Source organism: Saccostrea echinata, unplaced genomic scaffold (genome assembly GCF_033153115.1).
Source record: "Saccostrea echinata isolate AGI-Se365-2 ecotype Australia unplaced genomic scaffold, CSIRO_AGI_Sech_v1 ptg000023l, whole genome shotgun sequence".
Taxonomy (NCBI): Eukaryota; Metazoa; Mollusca; class Bivalvia; order Ostreida; family Ostreidae; genus Saccostrea; species Saccostrea echinata.
The window spans coordinates 11842321-11859880 of NW_026889772.1; the positions used below are offsets into that span (position 1 = coordinate 11842321).

General features: G+C 33.3%; 1 protein-coding gene across 1 annotated transcript; it reads right to left on the minus strand.

Annotated features, from left to right (window-relative positions):
- Window positions 1-1217: 1217 nt before the first annotated feature.
- LOC133191200 (transcription elongation factor B polypeptide 3-like) lies at window positions 1218-12563 on the minus strand. The gene is made up of 9 exons (XM_061326936.1): window positions 12467-12563; window positions 10278-10334; window positions 7393-9105; window positions 7016-7244; window positions 6298-6398; window positions 5868-5969; window positions 4968-5046; window positions 4063-4233; window positions 1218-3475 (listed from the first exon to the last, which is right to left on the minus strand). Exons 1-9 carry the CDS (start codon window positions 12536-12538, stop codon window positions 3411-3413), a joined length of 2589 nt encoding a protein of 862 aa, XP_061182920.1. The 5' UTR covers window positions 12539-12563; the 3' UTR covers window positions 1218-3410.
- Window positions 12564-17560: the final 4997 nt, after the last annotated feature.

The window sequence follows — 17560 nt, forward strand, 5'->3', positions numbered from 1 at the left end:
CCTGTGGATGATTCCATATCAATATGACTAATTGTGGCTTTGTTGTTTTTGAGAAAAACAATTTCAAGATTTTTCCTACATATTTCTATGTATAACTTTGATTCCCCATTGTGGCCCCACCCTACCCCCGGGGGTCATGATTTGAACAATTTGATTCTGCACTACCTGAGGATGATTCCATATCAATATGACTAATTGTGGCTTTGTTGTACTTGAGAAGAAGATTTTTAAAGATTTTTTTCTATATATTCCTATGTAAAACTTTGATCCCCCATTGTGGCCCTACCCTACCCCTTGGGGTTATGATGTGAACAAACTTAAATCTACACTATCTGAGGATTATTCCATATCAATATGACTAATTGAGGCTTTGTTGTTCTTGAGGAGAAGATTTTTAAAGATTTATTCCTATATATTCCTATGTAAAACTTTGATCCCCCATTGTGGCCCCACCCTACCCCAGGGGGTCATGATTTGAACAAACTTGAATCTACACTGTGTAATGAAGGTCTCAAATAAGTTTCAACTTTTACAGCCCAGTGGTTCTTGAGAAGAAGATTTTTAAAAGATACCACCAAATTTTCACTAATTCTTAATTATCTCCCCTTGAAAGAGGGTGTGGCCCTTCATTTGAACAAGCTTGAATCTCCTTTACCCAAGGATACTTTGTGGCAAGTTTGGTTGAAATTGGCCTAGTGGTTCTGGAGAAGAAGTCGAAAATGGGAAAAGTTCACAGACAGACGGACAGACGGATGACGGACAAAATGTGATCAGAAAAGCTCACTTGAGCCTTCAGCTTAGGTGAGCTAAAAATTATATAAAATATTTTAAAAACTTCCTTTAAACTAAGTCTAAATTGCTGTTATATTTGTCAATTTTACTTTCATTTTCTCAATTTCTCAAATAAATATATGATCATAACACATCGCTTAATGTTACTTGGAAATGAGATCTGCTCCAAAAACTTTAACTTGGTCATTCATCCAGAAAATGTAGGTCATATCCATATATTGTGCATATATTGTGTTGTCCATCACTGCCCAGTGCAGCATTATTAGTTTGCAGAAATCAGCATCATCAACATGTGACAAACTAATTTATGAATGCACTAATCAGACAAAGTAGAAGATTTTGCTAGTTTTTGAGTGCACTAATCTATATATGTTAACTTTACAGTCTTCTACATCTCTGTGAGTTATATACACAAAAATGATATATTTATAAGGTTTAAAAAAAAACTTTTAATTTTGTTGTGCATCATCAGTAAAACTTCCATAATTTAATACCATAAAGTTCTATCCCACACCACAGTCAATATATGGCTATCTTCAAAAACATCTTATATAAAAGCCAATCCATACAGGAAAATAATTCATGTACAAAAGCCAATCCATACAGGAAAATAATTCATGTACATGCACCAGTAATTAAAGTGTTCACTCTGTATTTTATCCAGAATTTGATAAGAATACTCTTTTTGGGGAAAAAAAAAATTCCAATACACATCAAATTTGTCATGAATAGTTGATTATATACACATAAACAGATAAAATTAAACATGACAAAAATGATAATCAACAAAATTGAAAATCAACAAGTTGAAATACATTGTAAATAAATTAAGCTATAAATACATATATTGCATTATTAACTTGTGAAAATCAACAAATTGAAATACACTGTAAATAAATATACACATATTATTATTAATTTGTACTGAGACTACCATTTCTTACTAGATCCACTCAAAATAGAACAAATTTGATATCATACATGTAATCTTATTTGACCTCTGCACTCACATTGTGACAGTTTCTAAATATCCTTTGTTATATGGCTGCAAAATAACAAATATCATTATATATACACAATTTACTTATCATTCTGGGCAAAAACTAAACTACTTCATTTTTGTGACCATGGACTTTTCCAAATGAACTTGGTTTCATGTGAACTATCTACATGTAATACATAACTCTTTATTTTTACAGTCGTTTTATTTTTACAAAATTGTTAGTTCAATCAAAATTCCAAATTACAAAAAGTATTCTTAGAATGAATATGTTTCTTAATAGTTCAGTGTGACAAAGATTTTTATACAGCTGTGACCATCTTTGTCTATGACCTTAGATGTTTAAAAGGAAGGCGAGATTGCATGAGTTTTTACTACCTTTCTCTTAGACCTTCACTTTTGTCTATAACTTTTGGTGTTATAAAGTGATGAAGTTTAATACTGCGTATCTCCTGACCTTCACTTTTGTTTGGTCTAAGAATCATGATATTCCTCAACCCACCATAGGAAGCATGTAGGCAATACTTGAGTTATTACAATGCCTAAATTTCATTTATTACCGGGTACATGTACCTTTAAACAACAGAATTGCTTCAAGGCCCTGCCCTTCATTGTGGTCAGTGGTTAATAGCAGCTACTGTGTTAAATGTGAGCTAAATTACCGTCTGCATATAACAAAATACAGAATCATGAATCAGGATAGACTTATAAATTGGTGGACATTGGTGTAATACTTATTAAAGTTTATCAATGGTGATTAGTAAACTTATTTGCAGAATCAATGACCAAGAGAAGAATGGGGATAGCCTTGTATCAAAATTTAATCCAGAATGGACAGAAGACACCCATGCACAAATATAGTTTTCTAATTTAAAAAAATCTTATATATCAGTATCAATTTTTTTTAAACTTTCTAACTAAGTGGATTTTGAATGCACTGTACATCCTCACAGAGTTTGACACATAAATGCTAAAACTAGTCTCAAGCACATCAATTTTGCAGCAGCACTTAAGACATGTGTGTCAGTGCCTACCAAAGTAAGGCAAGAGCATGTCAACTACTTTTTGTCTTTCATTTTTACAGAGATTCTGATTGATGAAAAATTCTTAGTCCTAACTAATAGAATTAAAGTGTATGTACAGATAATTTGATTCAAGTTATTCAAATACAATGTACATGTTCAGAAAATGTGATTCCTTTGGATCACAATTAAAATCATCTAAGTTTTTCTGATTGGTAGACAATATGAAATGATTTTATACTGATGCTATATAATCAGTAAAATAACATTATATATTAGATATTTACAAGTGCATACATGTATATAAATTTACAAATTTGTACAATCATGTTTTTTTATGTTACACAAGTAACTTACAAAAGCATTTCTTTTCTTTGGGATCAAGAATTCAAGCATGCTTCAAAAACATTAACATCAGCTGTTCAAAAACTACTTGTATCTAGTAGTTTTAAAGTTTACTATAGCACCAAAAAAAAATTATAGAGACTCGGAAAACTATTTTCACAAGTTTTTACAAATATCTCTAAAAGATTGTTAATCTGTTATTTTAGGGCTAAATTCCTCCTAGAGAAGATAATTAATCTGTCTTGGATGTTTTATCTCCGCATTTTCTTGATCATCATCATGGTTTTCTGCATCATGGGAGCTTTCTGCCTTACAGCTGAAATAAAATGTAACGGGACAAATGAAACTAATTCATTCATTAGAAAACAGTTCTGACATATAAACTAGTTACCAGGTAGACTTATAAAGATACATACATGTGCAGTAGTCATCCCTGCAAGCCAGGGGCTCTGAGTCAACACTTTGCCGTTGGACCCCTGGCATATTTCATTCAATATTCGTCAAATTAAAGCTTTCATAAATAGTTAGATAAGGATTCAGTTGACACCTCAAATGCACATGTTACAAGTTGTTTATCATAGAATGGCTTAATAATATTGGTTGAGAGATAAGAAAAACAATCAAGATTTGTAATTTTTCCGAAAGACATCGCTACAGTCAATCCACAAATATTGAATGAAATATGCCAGGGGTCCAACGGCAACATGTTGACTCAGGACCCCTGGCTTGCAAGGATGGTGCAGTAGTTTACTACTTAAATATGTATAAGTTTGTAAATGTCATAAACATTTCCTGGGGTCACCATGCCCTTGGCTTGTCTTAATTCCCAGCCCCCTGATGATCTTAAGGACCTACCTCGGTACTACTAAATCAAAGACAAAAAAAAAAGAGAAAAAAGTCTACCTTTTTCCTCCTTTTCTTTCCTTCCAATAGCTATAGGATCCATGAGATGTGCAAACTTTTTGGATCTTTCTCCTGATGATGGTCCAGCAGTTCCGTACTTCAACTGTTGTCTGCGAACCTCACGTGGAGGTTTGACGTAACTGTCTACATAGGCAAGTTTAGCTGTCCTTTCTATGAATAAGATTTATAAGAGTTAAAAATAAATTTAAAAATCAATAATAAAGTCTCTTTTATGATTTAATTGGTACAAACAACAATGTATACACAACACATTGCAATGTATCTGTACTTACAGTGGGAAATTGGTCAATTTTCAGTTTTTTGTTGTTTGAGATAACAAGCAACATGACAACAAGATAACAATAATTAACAGCAAATATTACTGTAACATATAAATCATTCCTAATTCTGTGATGGCTAATTGTTAAAATAAGGTCAATTTTTTTTTCAAGTTATGATTAGAAAAAAAAATTATTTCGAAAAAGTAAGCAACTTCATATTTCCACCAATTTTCAATTTGAATCTAAATTTTTCTGTTGATGAAACCCAAATTGAATGTAGGAAATTTTAAAATTTTACACAGTTTTGTATATACAGTTGACTTTCTGTATCTCTCAAATACCTTGGATATGTCGGACTAATTTGCAAGTCCCAACAACTTATTCTTTCAGTATTTTACCCTTAATATCTTGAATCCTCGTATATCTCTAAGTATTTTCTCAGTCCCATCGAGTTTGAGATAATGAGGTTTGACTGTGTATGCAAATCTACAATATTTGACTTGATCAAATTCACACAAAAAACCATTGTGACGTCACAACTGTGGATATAAAAAACGATATCTGATGAGCTATATCCACTGTATAAAGGAGTAAACATGTGATATGCATATACATTGTATTTACCTGGTGCTGCCTTTGCCATAGATTGCGATATGTTATCCTTAATCATTTTAAACTTTCTTTCTTTCTCATCAAACTTCCTCTGAAAATAAATTTCCAAAGGATTTAATTCAAAATTCAGAAGAAATACTACCATATATAATTCATGTACTAAAAAACTGATTACTGGCAAATTTGATAATTCATTTTAAATTTTGATTAAAAACCTCAGCAACAAAGAAACTGCTAACTTATAAGTCAATACTAAAGTATTAGGCCCTTCTGAATTCCTAGCAATCATTTCAGAGTTTAATTGACCCTACTTGGTTCAGGTCCTGTACTCTTAGAATTTTAAATGAAAAAGTGGAAAATGGGGAAATATCGATATTTTACTGCAAAATAAAAGTCAGTAAATTGTAGACATAACCCCTATTCACATCTTTATGAATTATACACCGCTACTTGGGACTTGCTCCAAATACTTTAATTTGTTCACTCATCTGGAGAATGTAGGTCAGATCCAGCATCTGAAGCAAGTCTAGTAGGGAGCATTCCTACATGTAGATACATCAGCCATGCAAGTTTAGTCACCATAGACTTATTGTTATTTTGGATTGGACATTATTCTAAATCTTTAACATGATCCGGAAAATGTACGTTAGAAGCAGTATCCACATTAATGTCAGTGTATATATCTAGTTACCGAACATCTTCCATGTATGTTTGGTCACCAAAGGCTTATAGTAACTTAGGAATGGACCTGCTCTAAAAACTTCAACTTTGTTATTCATGATTAGACCTCTGCATAGAGAAAATGCCCTGAAAACCATTGATAGCAACAACAGGCAGTGCTTCCTGTATATATGAGTTGTCTGCCGTATTTTTATCATTGATCACTTTATACATTGTTTAAGGGTTCTGTACCAGGTATAGTTCACGGTATGTTTCAAACTCGTCCGGCTTGGAATCTCGGAATTCTCGTTCACAGTGTATCTTCCAGAGATGATCGCTCTCCTCCAAGAAATGCTGAAAAAATACAATGTAAAGTACATTAGCTTTTTTGCTGTAATGTCTACAATGATACAATTTAAATGCTGATATCTGTCCATACAGGTATTTTACTTTGAATATCAGAGATTTACTGTATACAGGGTAATTTTTGCCCTTTCACTCTGTCAAATAATTTCACTCTGTTCTGAATTCACACATGCAGGCACAGTTGTGTATTTAAAAGAGATATAACTCTGTTGAATTTGGCCCGTTTTGAATTTGCCCATTGATGATAAGGGTAAAAGGGGTGAAAATACAATGGGGGCAAAAAATTATCAGTATAAAGTAATCAAATATAACTCACAGGGTTGTAGTCTTCTATCCTGTACAGCTGGGCAGGGGTACATTTTTTAAGCACTGGTTCAAGTATGTAGAATGGTACAGAATTACCAACAGCTTCAATACCTAGAAAAACCTTATTGACTTAATGCCTTTATAAATCAATATCAATGTTTCAGGGAAAACCTTATTGACTTAATGCCCTTTATAAATCAATATCAATGTTTCAGGATAAGATTTGTTATGTTGATGCCTACATAATTACATCCTCAGTAGACGTACTGTAGGATCATCACATTTTCTAGGAGTTCAGTTTTCATGGATTTCTGATTTCAATGAAAAATATACCCCTTATACCCACAATTTTACAATCTAAACAAATACTGAAATATAGGTGAGATCCTTTTATAAAAAGATATATAAGCCCACAGAATTACACTGTACAACACCGGGATCTGTAAATTTCAGCAATCCACGCAAATAAGTTCCCCAAGAATTAAAATGACTCCACAGTATACAAGTACTTTAATTTGAAAACACTGGTTTTCATGATAAATATTTTTATCCAAGGTGACTCTGTTACTGGTACTTGCATTCATTCAACAAACTTTTCGATACTTTCATTTTTAAAAAAAATTACCCAGTATGTACTCTTCCAAAATCTATTACAACTAGAAAGTCAACTTGACAATGTAAACTTGGATACATCATTTCTTTAAACTTGACAAGTCTACAATATTTACTGTCAATGTAGTTCATAAGAAGATTAATGCAGATTTCCTGAAGTGAGTAGACTTTTGGGACAGCATTATTCCTCTTTCCTGAGTACACCTGGGTCTTGGCATAGCTTTTCTGTCCAATAAGAGAGTCATCAAACTGAGTAGTCGCAGATGGAAGCTCCTCAAAGTTGCGATAGGTGGTTGCAGCATTATTACGCATGAGGCCAGCAAGGTCTCTTTCAGAAAGCTTCAACTATATTAAAATAGTTCAGTACACAAAGCCTTTATTTATAAATATCAAAAGACAAATCTTTCTTGGCATGAAAAAATCCAAGTCCAATACAGCATTTTTAAACTAGATAGCTGAAGAAAGTTACATCTATATCAAACACTGTTCTTACCTTTGATCCTGGAACAGGAACCTTCAATTTATCACTGCTCTCTGTCTCCGGTTTCACACTCACTAACTTCTCATTTCTGGGTTTGGATTCTTTAGAAGCTTCTCCCTTCTTTTTTATCTTAAACTTGGATTTAAGTTTTTCATAATTTGGATCAGCTTTGGGTTTTTTGACAGGGATAGCAATACTTTCCTCAAAAGAAACAACCTCTGTGCTCTCTGGATTGGAACGAGACTTTTTGGATTCTGATTTTTCATCCTGGTCATGCTTCCGTTTTCTGTTTTCTCTGTCATGCTTGTGACTGCTCGATTTTGAACTAGAGTTTGACTTTGATTTATGTGATGAATGGGGCTTTGAATCACCCTTTTTATTCTTTTCCTTCCTCTCTTTATCATCAGAATCCTTTCTCTTCTTATTAGAATCTAAATACTTTTCTTTATTTGAATTATCTTTTTCCACTTCCCCTGCAGATCTTTCCTGGGACTTTTTATCTGAATTGCTAGAAGGAGCTGAAATTGGAGGTCCCATGTGATATTTACTCAGGGCCTCATTCAACAGGGCTTCATGGTCCACATATTCATCATTAAAAAAGAAACCTCCAGGTTCCTCGTCCATCTCCACATCAGAACTCAGCCCGTCCCACTGACCCAACACTTTGCTTTGCTTTTTATCCTCTTTATCCTCCTCTGAATTCTCACTCTCACTTTCAGATAATGTATGCTTTGACCTTTTGACATCAGTTAAGTCTTTATCACTAGATTTACTACTGGAATGTTTTGTATCACATCTGATTTTATCACAGTTATCTAATGAATGACTAGAAGATTTCTTGTCATCATGGTTTTTACTTTTTGAGCCACTACTAGAATGCTTGGCATGATTTCCTGAGTGACCATTGTCTGAATGTCTACTGTGGCTTGTGTCCTTACTACCAGACTGGCTATTAGAGTGCCTACTCCCAGACTGTCTACTTTCACTTTTATGACTTGAAGAATGTCCATGTTTATGATCGGAGTGTTTACTATGGTCTTTACTAGAATTTCTGCTTTCAGAGTGCTTAGTCTCTGAGTGTTTACTTTCCTTTTTACTTTTACTATTAGGTTCACACTCTTTAGTCTTGGAATGAGGTTTATGAATCTTGTTATTTTCCACATTCTTATCACTTTTCACTTCAGATTGTTCAGTAGAAGATTTCTCACTCTTAGATTGTTTATAATCAGTACTTGAAGACTTTTTGCCATCTCCAGATGATTTTTTTTTACTTTCCTCTGACTTCTTTTCATCCTTTTTTATTTTTTCTTTGCTTGATGAATGTCGACCATCTTTCTCTTTAGAACTATACCTGTTTTCTGACTCACGGTGTTTTTCTCCTTTAGCCTTACTATGTGAGGACGATCGCTGTGATGAATGTCTATCTGTTCTGTGTTTGTTGACCTCTTTGTTTCGATATTTCTCCTGAGGTGACCTTATTTTCTCTTCTATTGGACTGTCATCCTTCTCTAGATAATAATGCTCGGGACTTCCTCCATTATTTTCCTCCTCTGGGCTGGAATTAGATTTTTCTGAGTCAGAGTGAGCATTCTTCTCCTCCTCTTCTTCTTTAGACTGTACACGAGCCACCATAGCCTTCCATTCTGTGACAATGTCTTTGGCAAGAATTCCCAAGTCCCCACCTTTTTTTCTGAGTCCATTAACAACTTTTCCAATTTTTGTCTTCTGTTCAGCATTAAATAAGAAATTTGTTTTCATTTCAGTATCTTAAGATGAAGATTTAGGATTTTAATTCTGATTCAATTAGGTACACAATCATGTACTGTACTATTAATAGCACATGCAGAGAAAGTAAATAAAACAAGAGGCCTAGGGGCCACAATGCTCACATGAGAAAACTATGGCCCTTCTGTTCTTCACTGTCCTTCTTATGTAAAACTTATCACTTTTTATGGCCCCACCCTACCCCAGGTTTCATGATTTGAACAAACTTCAATCTCCACTTTCTAAGCTTGCTTCTGTATAAATATGACTAATTATGGCTTTGCTTTTCTTGAGAAGATGGTTTTTAAAGATATTTTCTATATATTCCTATGTAAAACTTTGATCCCCTGTTGTGGCCCCACCCTACCTCCAGGGGTCATGATTTGAACAAACTTGAATCTACACTACCTGAGGATACTTCCATATTAATATGACTAAAAATGGCTTTGTCATTCTTGAGAAGATGATTTTTAAAGGTATTTCCTATATATTTCATTGTAAAATGTTGATCCCCTGTTGTGGCCCCACTCTACCACCAGGGGTCATGATTTGAACAAACTTGAATCCACACTTACTGAGGTTGCTTCTCTATTAATATGACTAATAATGGCTTAGCTGTTCTTCTTAAGAAGATTTTTTTAAAGGATTTTTCCTATATATTCCTATGTAAAACTTCGACCCCTGTTGTGGCCCCAACCTACCCCCCGGGGGTTATGATATGAACAAATTTGAATCTACAGTATGTAATGAAGTTTCATCTTTTCTGGTCTTGTGGTTCCTGAAAAGAAGATTTTTTAAAGATGCCACTAAATTTTCATGAATTCTTAATTATTTCCACTTGATTGACTTGAAAGAGGGCATGGCACTTCCTGTAAACAAATTTAAATCCCCTTCATCCAAGGATGCTTTGTGGCAAGTTTGGTTGAAATTGACTAAGCGGTTCTTGAGAAGAAGTAAAAAATGTGAAAAGTTTATAGATGACAAACAAAACACAACAGATGGATGCCGGACACTCTTCAATCAGAAAAGCTTACTTGAGTCTTCGGCTCAGGCGAGCTAATTATCAGTTGAAGTATCTAAAACCTTGTATGAATACTCATTGTATATAATAAACTTTTTTTTGTATTACATACCTGCAAAATATCCACTGTGATAGGGATGTCTGCTATCTTAAACAATGTTTCTTGTAACTGTAACGAGAACAATATTACTACAAAAGTAACTTGCAAAGAATGTCTTGGGCATGATGCAGTCAATAGGAAGCCCTTTTCTTTCATTTCTAATCGTTTCCATACCAATATTTCTGTAAGGCAAATCATGCACTATTAAAAACTAGATACATAGCTCATTTGTCTGCATCATGGGTAAAAATCATTTCTAGTTGACCTCATTTCTTAAAAAAAATAATAATAACAAAACATGTAACAATTTAATCTAAATCTTAAGACTTGTAAATACAACAGATATAAAAAATCAAAATCATCTGTGATTTTTCTCTCAGTAGGAGGACTCTTTTCTTCATCTATCCCTTAGGCTTGTTTGATTGATATTTCGATTATATTTTATATAATACATGCAATGAAAATACTATATATTGTATATATAAATAATTTCTTAGAGGTATTCATGAATTAGCGCATCGTTGTCTGCGCCCTTGGCATGGTCAAACTGGGGTCAACCGCCTTAAGGCACTTTTTTCCCTCTATGACATTACCAACTTTATGGGGCAACGTTTTACAAATGAAATCTGTATGAGTATGTTCATTATTTTTTTTTATGTTGCCCCATACTATAGCAATTCAGGAACAGATCAAAATGGTCCAGTAGTGTTGAAGGTTGAGAATATTTACAGGTAAGTAATAAAGGATATAGTGAGAAAAATGAGTGTTATGCAAACAAAAGGAGATAACTTATAAGAATGTGAAATTTGTCTATTCTTAAATACAGATAACAATAAGGATTCAGAATAAAAATGATATGAAGATAAAAATACAATGCAATACAATTAAAGTTGAAGATGAACACAATTTTCTTCTTATATTTTCCCTGAATACTTTTAAAACTCCAGATAATTACACATTTGCCACTACATTTTTTAAATTGAGTTTTGACATGTTTCACACCATGAGGTACATAAACTGCAATTGGAGAAACTGCTACAGTTTGATTTATTAATCAGTGTAATTTTATTTGAGCAGTGATCATTATGAATGATTTCTGAGTTAAAACTGAATGCATATGCCATACTTAGATAGAATGTTCTATCGTTAAAATGATAAATGCCCTAAGGACCCGGTTTAACGATAGAATGTGTTCTATTGTATTGGCAATGTAGCAAAGCAAAGACAGGCGATTACTCTTACTCAGTGCATTTACTATGAAAAATCCAGAGAGTTCCGAATGTCAATATGGCATGTAAATTTGAAGTGAGTAAAAAACGTTGAGAAAAAGTGTTGAATTCTTCTATTATGTGGATTAAATTTTTGGTTGAAAGGTATCCACAATCTCAAAAAGGTTTGTTATGATTAATTTGATAGTTATTTTCAATGCAACTTAATTTATTTCTTCCAAAATCATTTCCGAACAATTCTGCAATTTTCTGCTATATTGCAGGTATATGGGAGGCACTCTTACTGTGGCGAGGGCCTGTCTACAACTTTATATCAGCCATGCTGTAGTGAACGAAAACGAAAGTAGCCTGTCAATGAAGTGTAAACATCCCCATCTTCAATGCACGTGTTTCATAATTTCGTCTTTAGGATGCTCTGTTAAAGTTGATTTCTCATTGTTATTGATAGAAAGAACAATTCTTCATGACTAGTGTATTATTAAGTTTTTTGTACTTTAACATGTTTAATTTAAACAATATGGCATATGCCAGAAATCCGGAATTGGAGACGATCCAAAATTGGCGACTTCACTAAAATCTTCTTTTAATATGTACATGCACATTGTATATATTTACATTAATTTCCAGTGCCTGTGATCTAACCAAGTTCACACGCTAGGCCTAATCGAAACTACAAGTCATCAGTTAAATTCTATGTTAATACTAAGCCTACCTTCTCTTCATCTGTGCTGTTCTGTAAGCGGGACTTGTATCTCAGAACTTTACTCTCGACATCATCTGGCATATGCCAGAAATCCGGAATTGGAGACGATCCAAAATTGGCGACTTCACTAAAATCTTCTTTTAATATGTACATGCACATTGTATATATTTACATTAATTTCCAGTGCCTGTGATCTAACCAAGTTCACACGCTAGGCCTAATCGAAACTACAAGTCATCAGTTAAATTCTATGTTAATACTAAGCCTACCTTCTCTTCATCTGTGCTGTTCTGTAAGCGGGACTTGTATCTCAGAACTTTACTCTCGACATCATCTGCCATCACTGAAAATCACCAGCTGTCACTTCAACGACACCTGCATTTGATTTGTACCCGACCAAAAAAAAATTACCGGAACTTAAAGGAATGTGCATAGTATTCAAAATCAACAGGATAACATTTTCCGGGAGAATGCAAGGTTCATAGAAGTAATATTTATATATAATTATTTACTACTTTATTTCTGCAATAATTTTTAAACCCATAGTATAAAAATGTGTTATTCAGTTTGTTATTAGGTATGAGTTAAAAAGAGTTTATTACAGAAACAAGTGCCTGTGGCTCATATGCTTCATGTACATGTACTTTTCAGTACAACCACTTTTTCGGAAAATGGCAAATGTATATTCATATTACGAACTACAAAGGTGTCTGAACCAGGGGGCTGGGGGGGGGGGGAGGACTTAGTTGAATTCGATATATAACGAATTGTCATGGCAAGAAAATTTAACTCGTCCGGTAAAGCTTTGGCTTGAACTCAATAAAAGTGCAATTAACGCCGATCACTGAAATACCCCTGAGAGTGATTCGAGACAACTGATGGCAACACCTTTGTGAAGTGGATCTAAAGTTCTTCACATTCCCTTGTTGAAGTCAAAACTTCTAAATGTTATTAAATATCATTTTTATCATTATCAAAGTTTTCTTTGTCAGGTTTTTCTCTTTTTAAAATGCATATTTGGAATTTGATTTATGCTAGTCGTATTCAATTCAACCCACAGAAATACGTTTTTGAATTTTATGCCTATCATTTCAAGCAGTCCCGAGTCCGACCTTCCCTAAGTTTTTTTTCCCATATTTATAAACAGTCTCGCCTTTGTAGGTCTTATCTGTTTCACAGACTCTAAACTGATTATCTTAATTCATATAAAATATGAAACGACCCAAATAAGAAGTTTATCAGAAAATCGGCATTTTTATTTTACACCAATCAAATTACACAAGCTATTTTCTACTCAGCACTTCTTCCCAAACAAACAAAAATGTCCACCGTACCCGAAGTTTATTAAGGTCTTCCGTTCCAACGGAAGACCTTCTACTGATTCTGATGGTTAAGATTATTATTCTTTTTTTTTTTCTTCTTTTTCCTAGACGCCAACTTTGAGACCTCATATCTCGCTCATTTCTCAACGGATTTTGCTAAAATTTGCAGAGTTTATAGACGTTACAAAACTCTATCAGAATGCTGTCAAACAATTCAAAAAGTCACTTCCGCTTTTGAGTTATTGCCCTTTAAATGAAAATTTATTAGGCTTCATTTCCAGACAAAGGCTCCGAGACTACAAAAGGTGGAGCAGAAATTCTACCGAATTTAGATAATAGAGGGATTGAAGTTGTGCACATCGGTTTTTGTTTTTCGATTTCTGTATTCAAAATGGCGCTAATTAGGGGTCAAAATTTAGAACGCCTAAAAGAGCGAAAATTTAGACATATTTTCCTTTGTATCTTTAAAACTAAAAATATTTTGATAAGACATGTAGAATAAAAGTTGTGCACAATTTCTAGGCCTTTCATTTGACACCACTAAAAAGGGGCTGGTCCCTCAAACTAGGGATCTGGAGCCCTTTAAAGTTTTTGCTTTATAACTCAAAAACGGTAAATATTTCGAAATGGCTGTCGTTAAAAAAGTTGTTCTTTAACATCTTACTGATTTCATGAAAATGTTATTTTGTTCGAGTCTTGTGTTTTAAATGCGCCAGAAGCTTGACCCATATACAGGTAACTGTTTTAATTCAGCAAGTAAACGAGAGCTCTTCATGCGTGTAATTAAAATAAACTTACTATAAATAATAAATCTGGCTACATTAGATGCTAATATTCTTTAGAATAAGGTTCTTGAAGTGTTTTGTGCTTTATTTCCAAGTTATTTTTTGACAACTTTTCGTTTTATTTCATTTTTTTCAAAGTCGAATAAACCAGTCTACTAAAAAAAGGGGAAAAAAGATAACCTTTTCTTCTTATCATATAAAAACAAACAATATACTGAGAAAATAAAACATAACTTTGAAGCATAGACTATTTACAGCCATTAAGATTCACCTTGTGTGTTTACAATTATGTAACACCTCCCTCGATAGCGCGTGGCAAAGGAGGTCACCGGGGATCAATCGGCGTGTGTGATCCAGCGACCTACATGTAGTCATACACAAAACAAATCATAGAATGGCCATTCCAAATTCATTTTGTAAACTAAGTCATGAGTGGACAAATATGTTGAATCTTTCAGATTATTTCATAATATCTTTGATTAAATCGCTAGTGCATTTTATTTAATATTTTATTCGCTGAATTACAGGAAAGTTGCATAGTTATTTTTATAAACAATTTATTTTTCGATATCGAGTTAATTGTCTGTTTTATTCATAATAAAATTCAAAATATGTAACCTTAATTAATTCCTACTAGTAATGGAACTTTTGAAACTGAAATGTACATGTATGTAATCTAATATACGTTCTTTTGTCGACGCCCTTAAAATGTACAACTGTATATATACAGAGCGCCCCAAATATATGCATATCGAGCGTATGGAAATACAAAATCCCACATTCACACGCGCCTCCAAAATATGTAGAATGAGACATACATGCGTAACTGTATTTGAATATTACAAATTTATTAGACACCTAACCTTGAACAATTTTTTTTTTTCTACTAAACTTGTTATTGTATGCGAACAAAATGATAAACATGTAATTATTTATAGGTTCCCATTATTTTTTCTGAAAATCAGAACACATTTATCAGTTCTCTTAAGGTTTTACGGATACATACAATGTACACGCATGCAAGTACAGAACATGCACGTTTTATAAGTGCATATGCAAGAGCGCCCCAAATATATGCATATCGAGCGTTTGAAATTCAGAAAAATTCTAAATCCCAAGTCTTTTTTCCCATTATCTTTGCAATAAAATATCGGTTAAACTGAAATGATTTTATTGATTTACAGCATATATTAAAGTCAATTATAGGTCCGCTGAGTTGATCATGAGTTGTTTTCATAACGGGTGGTCCTCCTGGCCAGTCATCATCACGGTTTGTAACATCGTAATAACACAGGTAAATACTAAGATGTCAATCCATATATTTTCCATAAGAAATGAATTACCGGGAGATGTCTCGTTTTCTCTGATCATATATTAATTGACAGCGTTTATGAACAGCTGTTAAAACACAGGCCTTTGTATACCAGTAAATCACAAAAAAGAAAAATCCGAGACAAAAAACAGAAAATAAAAATGTCTCTGGAAATAACATTAATTGCCTTTAGATAACTAAAATAAACTAATGTCCGCCGATTTTTGAATTAATCTGAACATTCATTGATGTGTACCTGTACAAGCAGTGTGTATATTTTTTTATGAAGCCTTCGTCCAAACGAACAATAATAATAAATCTTGAATGAATTAACTAACCCATCAGTACACACACATACGCCTACACCTGAAATCTAATCAAAATCAGATCTTTTTTACGGCCCGAAATTCTGATAGTCGCTGTATTTCTAATCTGATTGACTATACATGTGCAGTACAGGCAACGCGGATCCCGTATTTCCCGCGCCCCGTCGCGGTATAAACACATTTGACCAGGTGAGACAGGTAAACCGCGTTCCCTCCGCGGGAAATTCATCACCTACCTGTCCCCGCCGCGGTTAAATCATCGATCAACTAGTATCGTAAACAAACGGGAGTTATCTCCCCGAACAGGAATTTTGCGAAATTCCCTCTTTAAAAAAAACAAATTAAAATCCCGCAGTGTATGTACATTTATGAAAGTATTTTCTTTTATTTCGCAAAAGGTGAAAATAATGAATGAACAAAAAAAATTTAAATTGTAAAGCAGAATATATTTAATCGTTTTTTATTTTATTTTATTTATTATTATTAATTTTGTTAAGTTATATATTAATACTAAAGCGACATCTTTTTTTGAATAGTATCAAGAAAACTATTTATAAGCTGAGTCATTTGAGAGTTTAACGTGACAAATTTTAATGTCGGAAATATAAGTTCTAATAACTACTCTTTTCAAATTATATGCGAACTGCAATGTTACATACACGTGCTAAACAATAGTCAGTGCGAGTTCCGATTAACAGTTTCCAGCATTCCTATGAGGAAAGAAATATATCTATATACTGTTCATGTTTTGTTTTGTTTTTTTTTTTTACCAAGTTTAGAACAATATAATTCATTTAAATAATTTCACTTTACTGTATTAATGTGCAAGCATTTCCCTGAAATTGTCGAATGACCGGAAAGCTGTAATATTCCATCGTGAGCGTTTGCAGTGAGTGGGCGCGTGAACGTTATAAAAGATATCAATAAAATATAACAATTTTTTTCCCCTCGATATTTACTTCTTTTGTAAACAGTGGTTTGTTTTTAATTTAAACATTTCTCCAATTACAGAAGATGGAATGTGCATGGTGATGAACTTCACAAAACAATTAAAACGGGGGGGGGGGGGTATATCACTAAAACTTATTATTCTCAATAATACTCAAGAAAAAAATCAATGCCAAGTTTACTTGAATATATTCTGTTTCTTTGTGTATTAAGTATTAGTCGCGATCATTTCCTGTGTATAGGGATTAGCAGAGCAAGAGCAGGAAACGGTATGCCCTAGGGGTTTCACACACCTGTCCTAGAGAACCTGTGGTAAATTTCTCTGCATGTGCAAGGCGTTGTCTAGCCATACAACACACCAGTCCCTTCAACGTTTCATTATTTCATTATTTCTTCATTTTCAAATGTAACTACAACCATGAAAGTTATGCGAGTCAATATATACTTTTTTTTTTACCCTGAGTGTATATTAAAAGGAGAAAGATCAATCAACTTTTAAAACAAATTAATAGAGTTTAAATGAAATAAAATAGATCAAATTAAATTATGTTTTATTACTTTTTTTTAAATGCCGACGGGCTTGGTATTTATGTTTCTGTTTAATATATATGTACATGTACATGTACATGTATTATGTAAGTAGAATGTAAAATAATAAAAAAAAAAAAAC

What these genes read in the sequence shown, in the direction of transcription:
- LOC133191200 (XM_061326936.1), bottom strand. Translation starts at nt 12,538, where the DNA reads ATGGCAGATGATGTCGAGAGTAAAGTTCTGAGATACAAGTCCCGCTTA. An exon ending in TCACAGTGGATATTTTGCAG is followed by an intron (nt 9,106 to 10,277) that starts GTATGTAATACA and finishes AATGCTGAACAG; the next exon opens with AAGACAAAAATTGGAAAAGT. An exon ending in GGATAGAAGACTACAACCCT is followed by an intron (nt 5,970 to 6,297) that starts GTGAGTTATATT and finishes GTATTTTTTCAG; the next exon opens with CATTTCTTGGAGGAGAGCGA.